Source organism: Urocitellus parryii, chromosome 1 (genome assembly GCF_045843805.1).
Source record: "Urocitellus parryii isolate mUroPar1 chromosome 1, mUroPar1.hap1, whole genome shotgun sequence".
In the NCBI taxonomy this organism is placed as follows: domain Eukaryota; kingdom Metazoa; phylum Chordata; class Mammalia; order Rodentia; family Sciuridae; genus Urocitellus; species Urocitellus parryii.
This window is the reverse complement of record NC_135531.1, coordinates 52,986,970-52,999,883: the sequence shown is the minus strand read 5'-3', so window position 1 is coordinate 52,999,883 and position 12,914 is coordinate 52,986,970. Positions and strand designations below refer to the sequence as shown.

Here is a 12,914-nt window from a genome sequence, read left to right as displayed (position 1 = left end):
GGCCAAATCCATTGACACTTTTCTATCTTCATCTTATGCAGCCAATATGTAGTTTGCCTTCCTTTCCTTTCAAAATGAGGATTCTGCGTCTGTGACTCCACGGTCCTACTTGTGTGCCTATATGTCTCATAGGCACTTGAGACTGAATTCACATCCTCTGATTTCATTAAAATCTTCTTTTCTCCCAGTCTCCCCAACTTAGTGTCATGTTCCCCCTGCTTCTGTGCAGTTGGTCCCTGAGGTACTGCTCAGCAGGAACCTGTTTTTCCTAGCACCCCACCACCACATACCCATCAGCTATGACTATCTGACTGGATCCTGGCAAAAGAATGTGAATTAAAATTAATCTCTCTCTCCCAAGTCAGGACTTTAAAGGGAACCCCTAACTAAAAAAACATTTATTCTAGAACGATTTCACAAGCACAAAAAATAAACTACTTTGTGTTAAGCTATTGCCCCAACCCATAACATTTTTATATAGGCATTCTTTTGATGGTTTACAAAAGTGAGGAAACTAGCAAGTATATGAGTATAGAATTTGTATTTAGGTGCAATATCTACTAAATACCAAAATTAACCATAAAATCATCATCTTACATAAAGTATCTTTAATCTGAATATTTTCAAACTTGCTTAAATTAAGGAGATATTCAGGATGAGAAACCTGTTAAGTGCTACACAGTACTCTAACACAAGGGCCTCTGGGTTAATTTTAAAGGAAAAAAATTTTTTTCCAGGATTTTTTTTTCCTTTCCTTCTCCAAGTAAAATTCATTTAGAAATGCCTTACTTAAAATGTTCAGGTGTGCTGGGCTTTGTGGCCCATGGCCTATATCCCAGCAGTCTGTGAGGCTGAAGCAGGAGGATTATAAGTTCAAAGCTAGCCTCAACAAGTTGGAAAAGGCCCTAAGCAACTTAGTGAAACCGTGTCTTAAAATAAATAATGGGCTGGGGATGTGGCTCAGTGGTTAAGGGGTGCTGGATTCAATCCCTGGTACCAAAAAAAAAAAAAAAAAAAAAAAAAGAAAGAAAGAAAAAAAGGACAAAGAAACGAAAAATATGCAGGTATGATTCCAAATTGATTTTCGTAATTCAGAAAAGAAAAATTTCTCAATTCCCCCCAACCGTCAAGATAAAACATTCTGACAGTTTAGAAATTTTAGTTTATACTGTCTACAAAGTTGATTTATTAGTACTATGTGCAAATTACATTCCTATATAATCTACAGGGAGAAAGAGACTCCTCTTTCTTTTATATTCCAACCCACCTGAATGCCCTATGGAAAACAGAACCATCCTTACAAGGAAAAGAATCCTTCAACTTGACTGGTAGGGCTGAGGTGCACACCACAGCTGTGGAATGCAAGACAAAGATTTGGGGCACTCATCAGCATATCAACAGGCCAAGCAAACCTGTACTCCCCCTTCATCTTGGGAGGCTGAGGCAGGAGGATCAGGAGTTCAAAGGTAGCCTCAACAATTTAGCAAGGCCCTAAGCAACTCATCCTGTCTCTAACTAAAATACAAAATAGGGCTGAGGATATGGCTCAGTGGTTGAGTGCTCCTGAGTTCAATCCCTGGTACCAAAAAAAAAAAAAGCCAAAAAGCCAGGATCCAAGATCCTGAGGTTCTGTTCCTCATTCTGCAGCTTCCTCACTGTGAATGGTGGGGCTCATTACCTCATATCCCTGCCTACAGACTTAAGGGTCTCTAATGATTAGAATAATGCTTCCCTTTCTCATCAGGGGACTCCAAATCTCAGTCAATTTGTTGTTGTTGTTGTTATAGATGGACACAATATCTTTATTTATTTATTTTTATGTGGTGCTGAGGATCAAACCCAGTGCCTCACACAGGCGAGGCAGGCACTCTACCAATGAGCTACAGCCCCAGCCCTCAGTGTTTACACATGCTCCTGGGTGCCTTTCTCGGGCCATAAAGACAGAAAACATCATTAGCCTCAAAAAAAAAAAAAAAAAAAATTTCCCCTCAGGCAGTGATAGGCATAGCAAGCACTAAGTCTGTTGTTTAAATGTCAGCCCTGCAAAAACGAAATAGCACTAATTGTTTCCTCTTTTTTTTTCAATTTTTTCTTTTTAGTTATAGATGGACACAATACCTATATTTAATTTTATTTGGTTGTTTTTTTTTTTTATGCGGTGCTGAGGCTCAAACCAAGTGCCTTACATGTGCCAGGCAAGTGCTTTGTCACTGAGCTACAACCCTGGCTCCATGTTTCCTTCTCTCTTAATGTAATACTTTTGGTGATTTAAAACTTTAGTTAGGGAAGTGTGGGCCTTAGATTTTTCTTTATAAGGCTCTGTATCTTTTCTTTATAAGGCTCTAAATCATTTACTTTGAACAAATATTATTAAAATGTAGATAAATGAAAACATCTTTACTGTAAAAGATATTTAAAAGAGAGAGATAAGAGAGAGAAAGAAAGATAGGGAGAGAAACTAACTATGATAGTCTAAATTATGGGTCCCAATTCTTCTTTGTTTCAGTAGCATTATATCTCTATCTTTGCCGAGGAATCAAAGTGTCTGGAATATGCTTCCAGCCCTTGACTCTGGGTCACTGACACATGGCTTGACTATGTGACTTGCTTTGGCTGAGAGGAAATTAGCAGTTATGATGCTTACCGATGGACTTGTCCTCTCATGCTCCTGCAACTTACCCAAAGATCATGTCTTTGATAGACGCTGATCTAAGAAATAAGACAGACACACAGAGCAGATGTGGACCCAAACTGCGTCCTGGAACCAAGTGCAGAAGAGCCAAGTATGGGCTCCACATCCCAGATGACCTTTGACCAACTGAGATTTTTTAAGGTATGTGGCTTCATTATTGTTAGGGAGAACTTGACACAGGGCAAAGCTATTTTGAAATACATTCTCCATTTTAGAACAAGAGGCACCCCACAGTCACTCTGAATCAGCCTGACCTAAATCCCAGACAAGACTCCATCATCATGCAAAGAAAGGAAATTGTTATCTGGGACTAGAATCCTGAAAATACCTCATTCAACATGGAACACTGACCACCTCAAAGAATGGAGGTGAGGACCAAAAGGGCCCTTCCCTGACAATCCCCAGCAATGGCTTAGCTGCAAAAATTCCCCCACTCCCTCATGCCCTGGTACCTTGAAGACAGTCCTCAGTCTCCACTGGCCAGCCCCCACCGCAGGTTTGTCCCAAATCTGTGTTATTGCTGAGCTGCCTCTCCTCTTTATTTCCTTCATTTGGCTCTTTCCTTATAATTATCAGTGATTAATATATCACCGAATGGTACCAAAAAACTCAGGGACAAACATTTTCTCATGGATTGAATGGCAGGATGTAAAAAAAAAAGCCACAGTGTCCTTCACGTGCCTATGCAAGAAGGGAGCCAACCATCGTGCTAGTTTGAAAAATCTTCCTTAGCAGAGAGAAGTTGTTTTCCTCTCCCTCAAATATGCAATTATATAATTATAATTTTAGAAAGTCATAGGAAATATGCAATACTCTGAAACCATTCAAGAGTGGGACTTCACATTAAATAAATGTTACAAGCCTCTTTCAATGTTAAAATAATTGTTACAATATTATTTTTAATGGTCACACTTGTATGCCACCTTATGTGTATGCCATAATATGTTTAGTCAATACTCTGACCAGTATTTAGGTGATATGCAATTTTAATTATTATAAATGGTACTTCTTTAGATATCACTACAGTTAATTTTCTGCACACACGCATGATTATTTCCTTGTGATGAATCCCTAGAAATAGAGTTGCTGGGTTAACAAATGTAAATTTTAAGGTTTTTAATTTGTATTAATTGCCTAGTTTTCATTGACTTTTATAATTAAGGGAGCCAGAGCCTTACACATGAGTCAGCCCCAGATTTCAACTGAGCCAAGATTTTTCCACCTAGGAGTATTCTCATTGATCCTATTGGAACTTAGAGTTTATTTTAAACATCCTGGTAAGTATTATGTTAGGAACATCTTGCTGGTTGTGACTATGGACTGTGGAACCACAATGCCTGGTTGCAATTCCTGGCTCTGTTATTTACAAGCAATATGACTTCTGCAAGTTAATCAAAAAAGCACCTTCCTGAAAGGCACACAGACATGTCATAAGAATTAAATAACTCAATAAATGTAGTTCCCTAATAGTAGTACCTGCCATGTAATAAGCTTTTAATGTTAGCTGTGATTATTGGTAGGGACAAATAAATAAATACATCATAAATCTTCCTTTCGAAGAGCTAAAAGTGGAGTAAACCTTATCAATGACAACTGGATGGTAAAATTTTCAAACAATAAACTAAGTCTTCACAAAAATCAATAGTTTTAAGCAAAGTCAAATTCTGTCCATAAAAAGGTATTTGGAGTAAAATTTAAGCAATGGGAAGCAGGTTCATCTTTAAGTAACAGAATAGATTAGGCAAAGGCTTCTGATGGCAAGTTCAGTTTGACTTAATTTAAGTTTAGCAACTGGATATGCCCAAGGTACATTTATAGTTGCCTGAAACTAGTGGAAACTGCATTTTTTTTTTTTAAGATCAGAAATGATGCTTCCTCCTCTGTACCCTATCTAGCTCTGGCTTGACAAGAACTCAGTGAAGAACATAAAGTAGAAATCTACATAATAAGGCTACCAAACTGATTTTCATGAGCCTCTGCTTCCCATCAACTCCAAATCCTCCCAAATTCAATTACTTATATACACAATAGTAATAGCTGCCCATCACTGGGCTAAGTGCTTAGCACATATTACTTCATTAAATCCTTAGCTAAGCTATCTAGAGGACCAATTAAGAATGTTTTTCTCATATTCCAATACAAATTCCAAGGAACTGTTTTCAGAAACAAGCTGATGTTCAATGGATTTTCTAAATCTCTTCTAAGAATGATTAAACATTTTAAAAAATTAACTATACAAAGATAATTACCAAAAATTATTGTACAGCAACCTAATTGTGTAAGGATAAAATTGCTAGAGCTGCTACCATTAAAAAATGAGAACCAAATCTTTTTTTTTATTTTAATAAAGCTAAAGGCCAAATTTCATGCTTCAAGTCTTCTATCTGCAGCAAGACTTACACCTCTGCAGCACTTTAAAGCTTTCAAATAAACTGCTGTAGCACAAATGGTGAGCACAATTACTGCCCCTCTTATTGGACAAAAATACTTTAAGCCAGGTGCAGTGGAATACACCTATAATCCCAGCAGCTTAGGAGGCTGAGGCAGAATGATCTCAACTTCAAGGCCAGTCTCAGCAACATAGTGAGATCCTTTAATAAAAAAAATACAAAGGATTGAGGATACATTTCAGTGGTATAGCACCTCTGGGTTCAATCCTAATACAAAAAAAAAAAAAAGTTTAATCAAAGTAAATTTTCTAATTAAAATTAATAAACACAGGGTGTCTTTAAGATTTAATTTCCTTACCTATAAAATATAGATTAGACTAAATAATATTTAGACTGTCCCACTTAAAATAGCAAACAGTCTGCACTTACCAAAGGAAAGTAAAAAAAAAAAAATGAGAACAAGCATTAGTAGAACATCAGAAGGACTCGAGTGAAAATTTGTGCCTTAACCTCAGGAAAGCACAGTGGCGTTTGAGGACTGTGTTCCTCTGGCCGGAGGTCAGACCCTCCCACCCCCAGCACTGCCTCACTGCGCCAAATGCTCCAACTCTACAGCCCATGTGGCAGCCGCATTTCTGTTCCCAGAAATTTCATCTTCAGAAAGTTAAAATCCATAATTCTTCAAAAAATGCGAGCATTTCAACTGCTTTTCCAGACGATTTATAAACTGGCAGACAAGACTGTGGTATGTAGACAAAACTCAGTCTCAGATTTAAAAAATAATAAGAGTTCCTCCAAAATATGTGTATTTAGAGAGAAAAGCAGTCTGATGAAATGAAAGGAACCTAACATTTAGTGATTTTAAAGTTGAGTTTAATATGAAAATTTAAACGAGGAGTTTTTTAAAAGGTCTTTGTTTTAAAATATCTTAATTTGGCTATTTTTCGAGTTAAAGAAAGTGATTTGTGGGTTTTCTGGTTTTGAAATTTTTTAAGAATGTTTTGCAAGTTTTAAATTTATCTTTAATTGGTGTCAAAACATATTGGAGAAAAGAAAGGCCTTTTAACAAATGGTACTAGGAAAACTGGATATCCATATATAGAAGAATGAACCTAAGTCCCTATCTTTCACCCTTCACAAAAGTCAACTCAATGTAGATCAAGGATCTAGGCATTAGACCAGAAACTTTGCAACTGCTAGAAGAAAACACAGGGTGAATACTCCAACATATTGGTACAGACACCAGCTTCCTTTTTAATAATCCTAAAGTATAAGAAAAAAAACAACAAGAATCAGTAAGTGGGATGGCATCAAATTAGAAAGCTTCTGCATAGCAAAGAAAACTAAAGTATGAAGAGAGAGCCTAAAGAAATGGGAGAAGATCTTGCTCACTACTATGTAAAGAACTCAAAGAACATCCCCCTGCCAAACACACACACACACACACACACACACACACACACACACACAAACACACGCACACACTCCCCCCACACACACAAAAAAGACATTTCTCCAAATGGAGAAATACAAATGGCTAACACGTGTGTACATGTGTACGTGTGTGTGTGTATGTGTGTGTGTGTGTGTGTGTTCAACATTATTAGCAATCAGTAAAATGCAAAACTAGACTGAGATTTCATCTCACTCCAGTTAGAATGACATTCATCAAACATACAAACAATAATAAGTGCAGGCAAAGATGTGGGTAAGAAAGTATACTCATACTTGTTGATGGGACTGCAAATTAGTACAACCACTATGAAAAACAATATAGAAATTCCTTAAAAGACTAGGAATGGAGTTCCCAGATAAGCCAGCTATTCCACTCCTTGGTATTTATCAAAAAGATCTAAAATCATGTTATAGTGATACAGGCACACCAATGTTTATAGCAGCACATTCACAATAATCAAGTTATGGAATCAGCCCAGGTGCCCATCAACAGATAAATGAATAAAGAAAAATACCATAAATATATGCAATGGAGTTTTACTCAGTCATAAAGAAGAATAAAATTATGGCATTTGCTGGTAAATGGATGGAACTGGGGACTATCCTGCTAAGTGAAATAAGCCAGACTTAGAAAGTCAAGGGTTCAATGTTTTCTCTCATATGCAGAAGCTATAGTAAAATAAGGAACAAAATGGGTGAGAGCATCCCATGTAAATAAAAGAGATCAGTAGAATAGAGGAAAGCAATAGAGGAGGAGGGATGAGGGAGAGGAAAAGAGAGAAACTATAGGATGAAACTGACCAAATTATGCTATGTACATATATTCATATATCACAATGAATTTTATGTATAAAGCACCAATTAAAAAAATAAACAAACAGAAGGAAGACCAGTAGAGTAGAAGTAGGGGGATGGAGAAGAAGGAAAATAGGGAAGAAGAAGCCCGGGGGACTGAAGTTGGACAAATTATATTCTATGCATATATATGTCAAAGTGTGTAACTATAATGTACTAATAAAAACATTTAATATGAGTTTTAATTGACACGTAATTGTAAACATTTATGGGCTACATGATGATGTTTCAACATAGTTACACAATGTGTAATGATCAGATCAGGGAAATTGGCAGATCCATCATCTCAGACATTTTATCATTTCTGTGTGTTAGGAACATTCAGAATCTTCTTTAGTAGCTCTTTTTAAACTATACAAAAATTAATTGTTGTTAACCATATTTAGCCTATTGTGCTGTAGAATATGAGAAGTTATTCATCCAATCTAAATGTACCCCGGTGCCTATAAACTCTCTCTAACCTCCCCTTCCCAGGCTCTGGTAATCACTATTCTATTCTCTAATTCTATGAGACCAGATTTTTTAATCTCTCACATTTAAGAGCTTTTACTGATTAGAATGAATTGGACATAACTTTCCTATGTTCATATATGAATACATGACCAATATAATTCTTCATCATGTACAACCACAAGAATGGGAAGTTATATTCCATGTATTTTTATATGTCAAAGTATATTCTACTGTCATGTATAACTAAAAAGAACAAATAAATTTTTTTTAAAAAAAGAGCTTTTACTGCTGTCTCATAAATAACATGCAGTATGTATTTTGGTGCCTAACTTGACTTTTTTTTTTAATTAACTATAACAATGAGCAAAACATGGTTGAAAGATTAGAATATACTTCACAAAATAAGATCTATTAATGTCCAGTAAGCACACGAAAAGATGTTCTACTTCTCTAGTTGCAGTAGTGTGGATCTGGAATGTCCCCCAAAGGTCCATGTATTAAAGGTTTGATGCTAGTGTGATGCTTCTGGGAGGTAGCAGAAACTTTAAGAGATGGGGCCTAATGGGAAGATTTTCAGATCACTGGGGGGTTGGCCTTGAAAGTAAAGGTGTAGGCCCAGCCCATTCCTCTTCCTTTCTTTCATTCTGCACTATGGTGTGCTGCCACAGGCCCAAAGCTATGGTACCAACCAACCATGGACTAGAACCTCTAAAACTAAGCTGAAATAAACCTTTTCTCTTTTTAAGTTGATTATCTCGGGTATTTCTTACAGTACCAGAAAGCTAAAAAACAAATAGTCAAAAAAATACAAAAGAAAAACCACAAAATGACAAGATTATATACCATACAAATGGCCAAACTTACACAGACTGGGAACACCACAGATTAGTAAGGAAGCAGAGTGATTGGTTTATTCATTCATCATTTTTGGTTGTAGAAAATGGCACAGTTATGGAAAACAGTTTGATAGTTTCTTATGAAGTTAAATAGTACAGACACAAGCATTAAACACTTAACTACTGATGGAAACAACATTGGCAAATCTTTAAAACAATATGCTGAGCAAAAGGAGCCATAGTATATGGTTCCATCTATATAAAACTCTTCAGATATATGACTGCCATGGACCCAGAGACTAGAGGATGAGGTGAGGGCTGGTATTAAGCAGAAAGAACATAGCAAACATTTTATATTTTGATCACAGTGGTGGTTACACTGGTGCATGAATTTCCCCAAATTCATACATATGTAGATGCACAATGGGGACAGTTCATGGTATGTCAGTTATATTCATTAAAGTTGAGTAATAAAAGCTCCAATTTAAGTATTTTCTGGATTGAATGAGATTGTACCTAATGGTCTGCAGGCTGATTTTCTCACATGAGACCCTGTGGCCATCCAGGACCCTATCAGAGAATCCTTCCCTGATCCAAGCCGCTCATGACTCACCAGTCAGGGCTCCTCCCAGGCTCCCACGCCGCAGCTGCCTTCCATCCTCACTCAGCTGTCTTTTATACTTCAGTGACTTGCCAGGACCAGAAGCCACATCTGGGTTGCTGCATTTCCGAAATGGCATGGGTGGTGGGGACAGGATATGATCAAGCTGTACACAGAAGGACAGTAGCAACATTTAGTGGGGACATTAGACACAACCTAGAATCAAAGATGCTGCTCACACTCGCCTCCTTTCTTATCCTCCTCTAAACCCCCCTTCCTCCCAACGCTGTTTTTCACTTGAGACTTAGAAAATTCAGGATTTCACTGTTTTGTCTTTCATCTGAAAGACAGTTTCACTTGCTTCAAAATCTCAGTAACAGGATTTTGAATGCAGGTCACAACATACTAGTGGGTCATAAAATCAAGTTGAGTTGTTTGTAATCAGTATTTTTTAGTACAACAGAATGGAAATTATCACTGTCCAATGAAGAAGGGAAAGTACTGTTTCATGGAATTTTCGACTGAGTTATGTACATGCATATATGTGTTTCCTAAGTCTCCTGTATAAATAAAATATGTCTTTCTTTAGACCATGGTCCCCTCAGCCCAAACTGAAGCATATTGCTCTATAATGAAGCAAGAGACCAGGTCTTTAGTCGGTCACAAAAGAAAATTCACGTATTGCTCACAAATATAGGTTCAGGAGAGAGATTTTTAAGCACCATAGCCCTTAATGGAAATCAATACATCCCAACATCACTTCGCGGCTTTTAAAAAGAAAACCTGTCATGAGAATCAGAGAAACCATATCCACTTCAAGAGACGGCTTTTTACAAAAGAATCCCTTGTGTCACAACACTTATTTCAAGATCTGTTCTGCTTTTATAAGAAAATCTTTCAGGGGCTGGGACTGTGGCTCAGCAGTAGAGCGTTCACCTAGCACAGGCGAGACCTGGGTTCGGTCCTCAGCACCACATAAAAATAAATGCATTGTGTTAAAAAAGAAGAAGAAGAAAAAAAGAAAATCTTTCATACTTGAAAAGTGCTGACCTTCTGGATGTTCACCTCAGAGGTAGTACAAGTGCATATATATGCGTCTAGATAGTCACAAAGGACAAAAATATTCATGTGTGTGCATGTACACACACATGCACATATATATCCAGATCATTATTAAGGATATGCAACAAAAAGATATTCAGATATTTGCAGAAATTCCAATTATCACAGAAAATGACTAACTTTGTAGAAATGTTAAAACATCGCAGAGGGTGGCAATGCTCAAAGCCAGGCATTTTAAGGGATGTTTCACTGAGACTTGTTCTGCTTTCATGGGGAAAGTGCTGCTCCCATGGTTACACCCATCTGAATTCTTTCATATTAAGACCATCACAAATGTATTTATAAAAAGAAATTCAGAGATAGGCCATCCATCCACTTGTTGTCTACACCACTGTACCACATTCAACATCATTGCACAGTAAGAAACTTGATCTTGCTTATGAATATCCTCTCCCAAGTTAGTTTATATAGAATAGACATCACTGGTTGCTAGACACTGTCTACTTTTCTCCATGCTCAACTGGGCTCATTAGTGACAACCAAAGGCTCAATTTCAAGAACTTCTCATTAAACACTGGATCATACTCCTGGCCAGCTAGTACTTTACTATATTTCAACTTCCAATCAGAATTTTAGTGAAGGGCCCTTGAATAACTAGGAGTTCATCTGTTCCAGAATCAAAGCCAGATCAGGAGGGGAAAGGAATTCAAGAGTGAACTTTTAAAAGAAACAGCCCTTACAAATGGGAAGTTGTACTTATTGCAAAGTATTTGCTGAGACTGCTGTTCATTACATCAGTGTCCTACTTAGAAAGGCCTCCAAGGAGGAAATTCCATCTACCCTCAGATATTCTGCCCTTAAATTTTGTAGATGAAGAATTGTAGCCAGGGAAACCTGGGCAGCTACCTTTTGGTTACTAGAGAAGGCAGAATCCAATCCATGGTTCAATTGTAGTCAGACCATCATACAATGCAAATGTTATTTTTCCCTTCTTTTTGGTTCCACATTATGTCCTTACCCCAGTTTTTCTTTCCTGCCAATTTTTTTTTTTTACTTTGAAAAATGTCAGAAGAAAACTTGAAATTATGGAAAAGTGGTTATGAGTAAACGCAATTAGTACCTGCATTCCACTGGCCAATGATGAACTGCTAACTTTTACCACACTGCCTTTGCTTTGTCTCCCTCTGTCCACGCACACACATGTACACACACTCATGTAAGCAGTGGGTGTTAGCTGCAGATTATGGGTCTTCACCCATAAACACATTAGCATGCCTCTTCTAAGACTATGTGATATTCTCTTAAATTCAACAATACTACATTCTACATATCCTTACGAGATGCCTCAAATCTTTTGTGAGCAATGTACAGTATAAATACCAGGAAAAACATAAAAAATCAGGCTACACAATGTAGACTTAACATTAGTTTAAAGCTGCTCTTCTCCAGTACAAGGAAACTTGCAGCCACAAGGTGGCAATGTGCCATAGACATTCAACAAAATGTTCCGTAATATCTACTAGTCCTAGTCAATGCACTCAGAATGGATGACCGCCGCTCAAAGCAATCAAGCAAGTTAGGGTCTATTCTGCTAAGTTATTTTCTCTTAATTACTAGTGACAGCTGCATAAAATACAAATATTTATTGTTCAAGGTTCATCAGCTTCTGCTACTTATTTTTCACTCAGTTTGCAGAATTACAATTAATTACTCAGGGGAAGATTGTTATATTACAAATTAACAGAGGGTGGAAAATAAGTGGAAGGGAATTATTCCTAAATAAGGAATTATGTAATTTCCTTGCAGATTTCCAACCGAGTCATAAAAGACATGAGACAAATATGTCTTTTTCTTTTGAAAAAGAAGGAATTCAACAAGAAGGTGTAGGATAAAGAAAAAGAATCTCTTTCATCACATATATACATATATAGCCACAAGCTATTAGTCCATAAGCCAGGGTTTTAAATAAGAATCACCACCCCAAGAGAAGCATATTATTTTAAATCTGGGGAAATTGAGGCAGTGAACTATGAGGGCTGCAAATTTTTCAAACATACTATGAGCAGAAAAACCAATGAGAATAGTGCAGTGCTCTAGGATCCCATTTCTTTCTTTCTATCAGTTCACACTCCCAACAGGGCTTTCTCTAAATAGATCATTTTTCCAAATTTGCTATGTTGTCAGTGGCTTTCGTATTCCTTTTGCAATTAGTCAAAGATTCTTAAAAGGGTCTACTGCAGCCCCACAATTTATTTGCCATTTTTGTCCTGATTTAAACACTCACAATCCCTTTAAAAACATTCCATCACACCCTAGAGCTTACGGTGCATATCAAACATGTCATTTTGGACATTGCTCTTTAACTGATTTCAGTTTAATATTTTCCAACTTTTCCAAATTCCCCCAGCACTCACACTATAAGGGGTTTAACTAAAAATGGAGGTCACCTTGAAACTTTCACTGATGCTCAAGGGCATCAAAGCCTGGACTTGTTCCACTTGCTGCTGCAAACATTTGCGATTTCCCTCCCTAAGCAAACAATCTCTAGAGCCAACTCCCGGAGAGCCAGA

The 12,914-nt window shown here is 37.2% G+C and overlaps 1 protein-coding gene across 1 annotated transcript in view; it reads right to left on the bottom strand.

The window, feature by feature from the left end:
• The window catches only part of LOC113184234 (microtubule-associated serine/threonine-protein kinase 4-like), a 180,717-nt gene that overhangs the window by 19,378 nt on the left and 148,425 nt on the right, over nucleotides 1-12,914 (bottom strand). Inside the window, exon 2 of the mRNA XM_026390873.2 lies at nucleotides 9,295-9,448. Within this exon, the coding sequence (XP_026246658.2) occupies nucleotides 9,295-9,448 (154 nt within the window). The remainder of the gene's footprint in view (nucleotides 1-9,294; nucleotides 9,449-12,914) is intronic.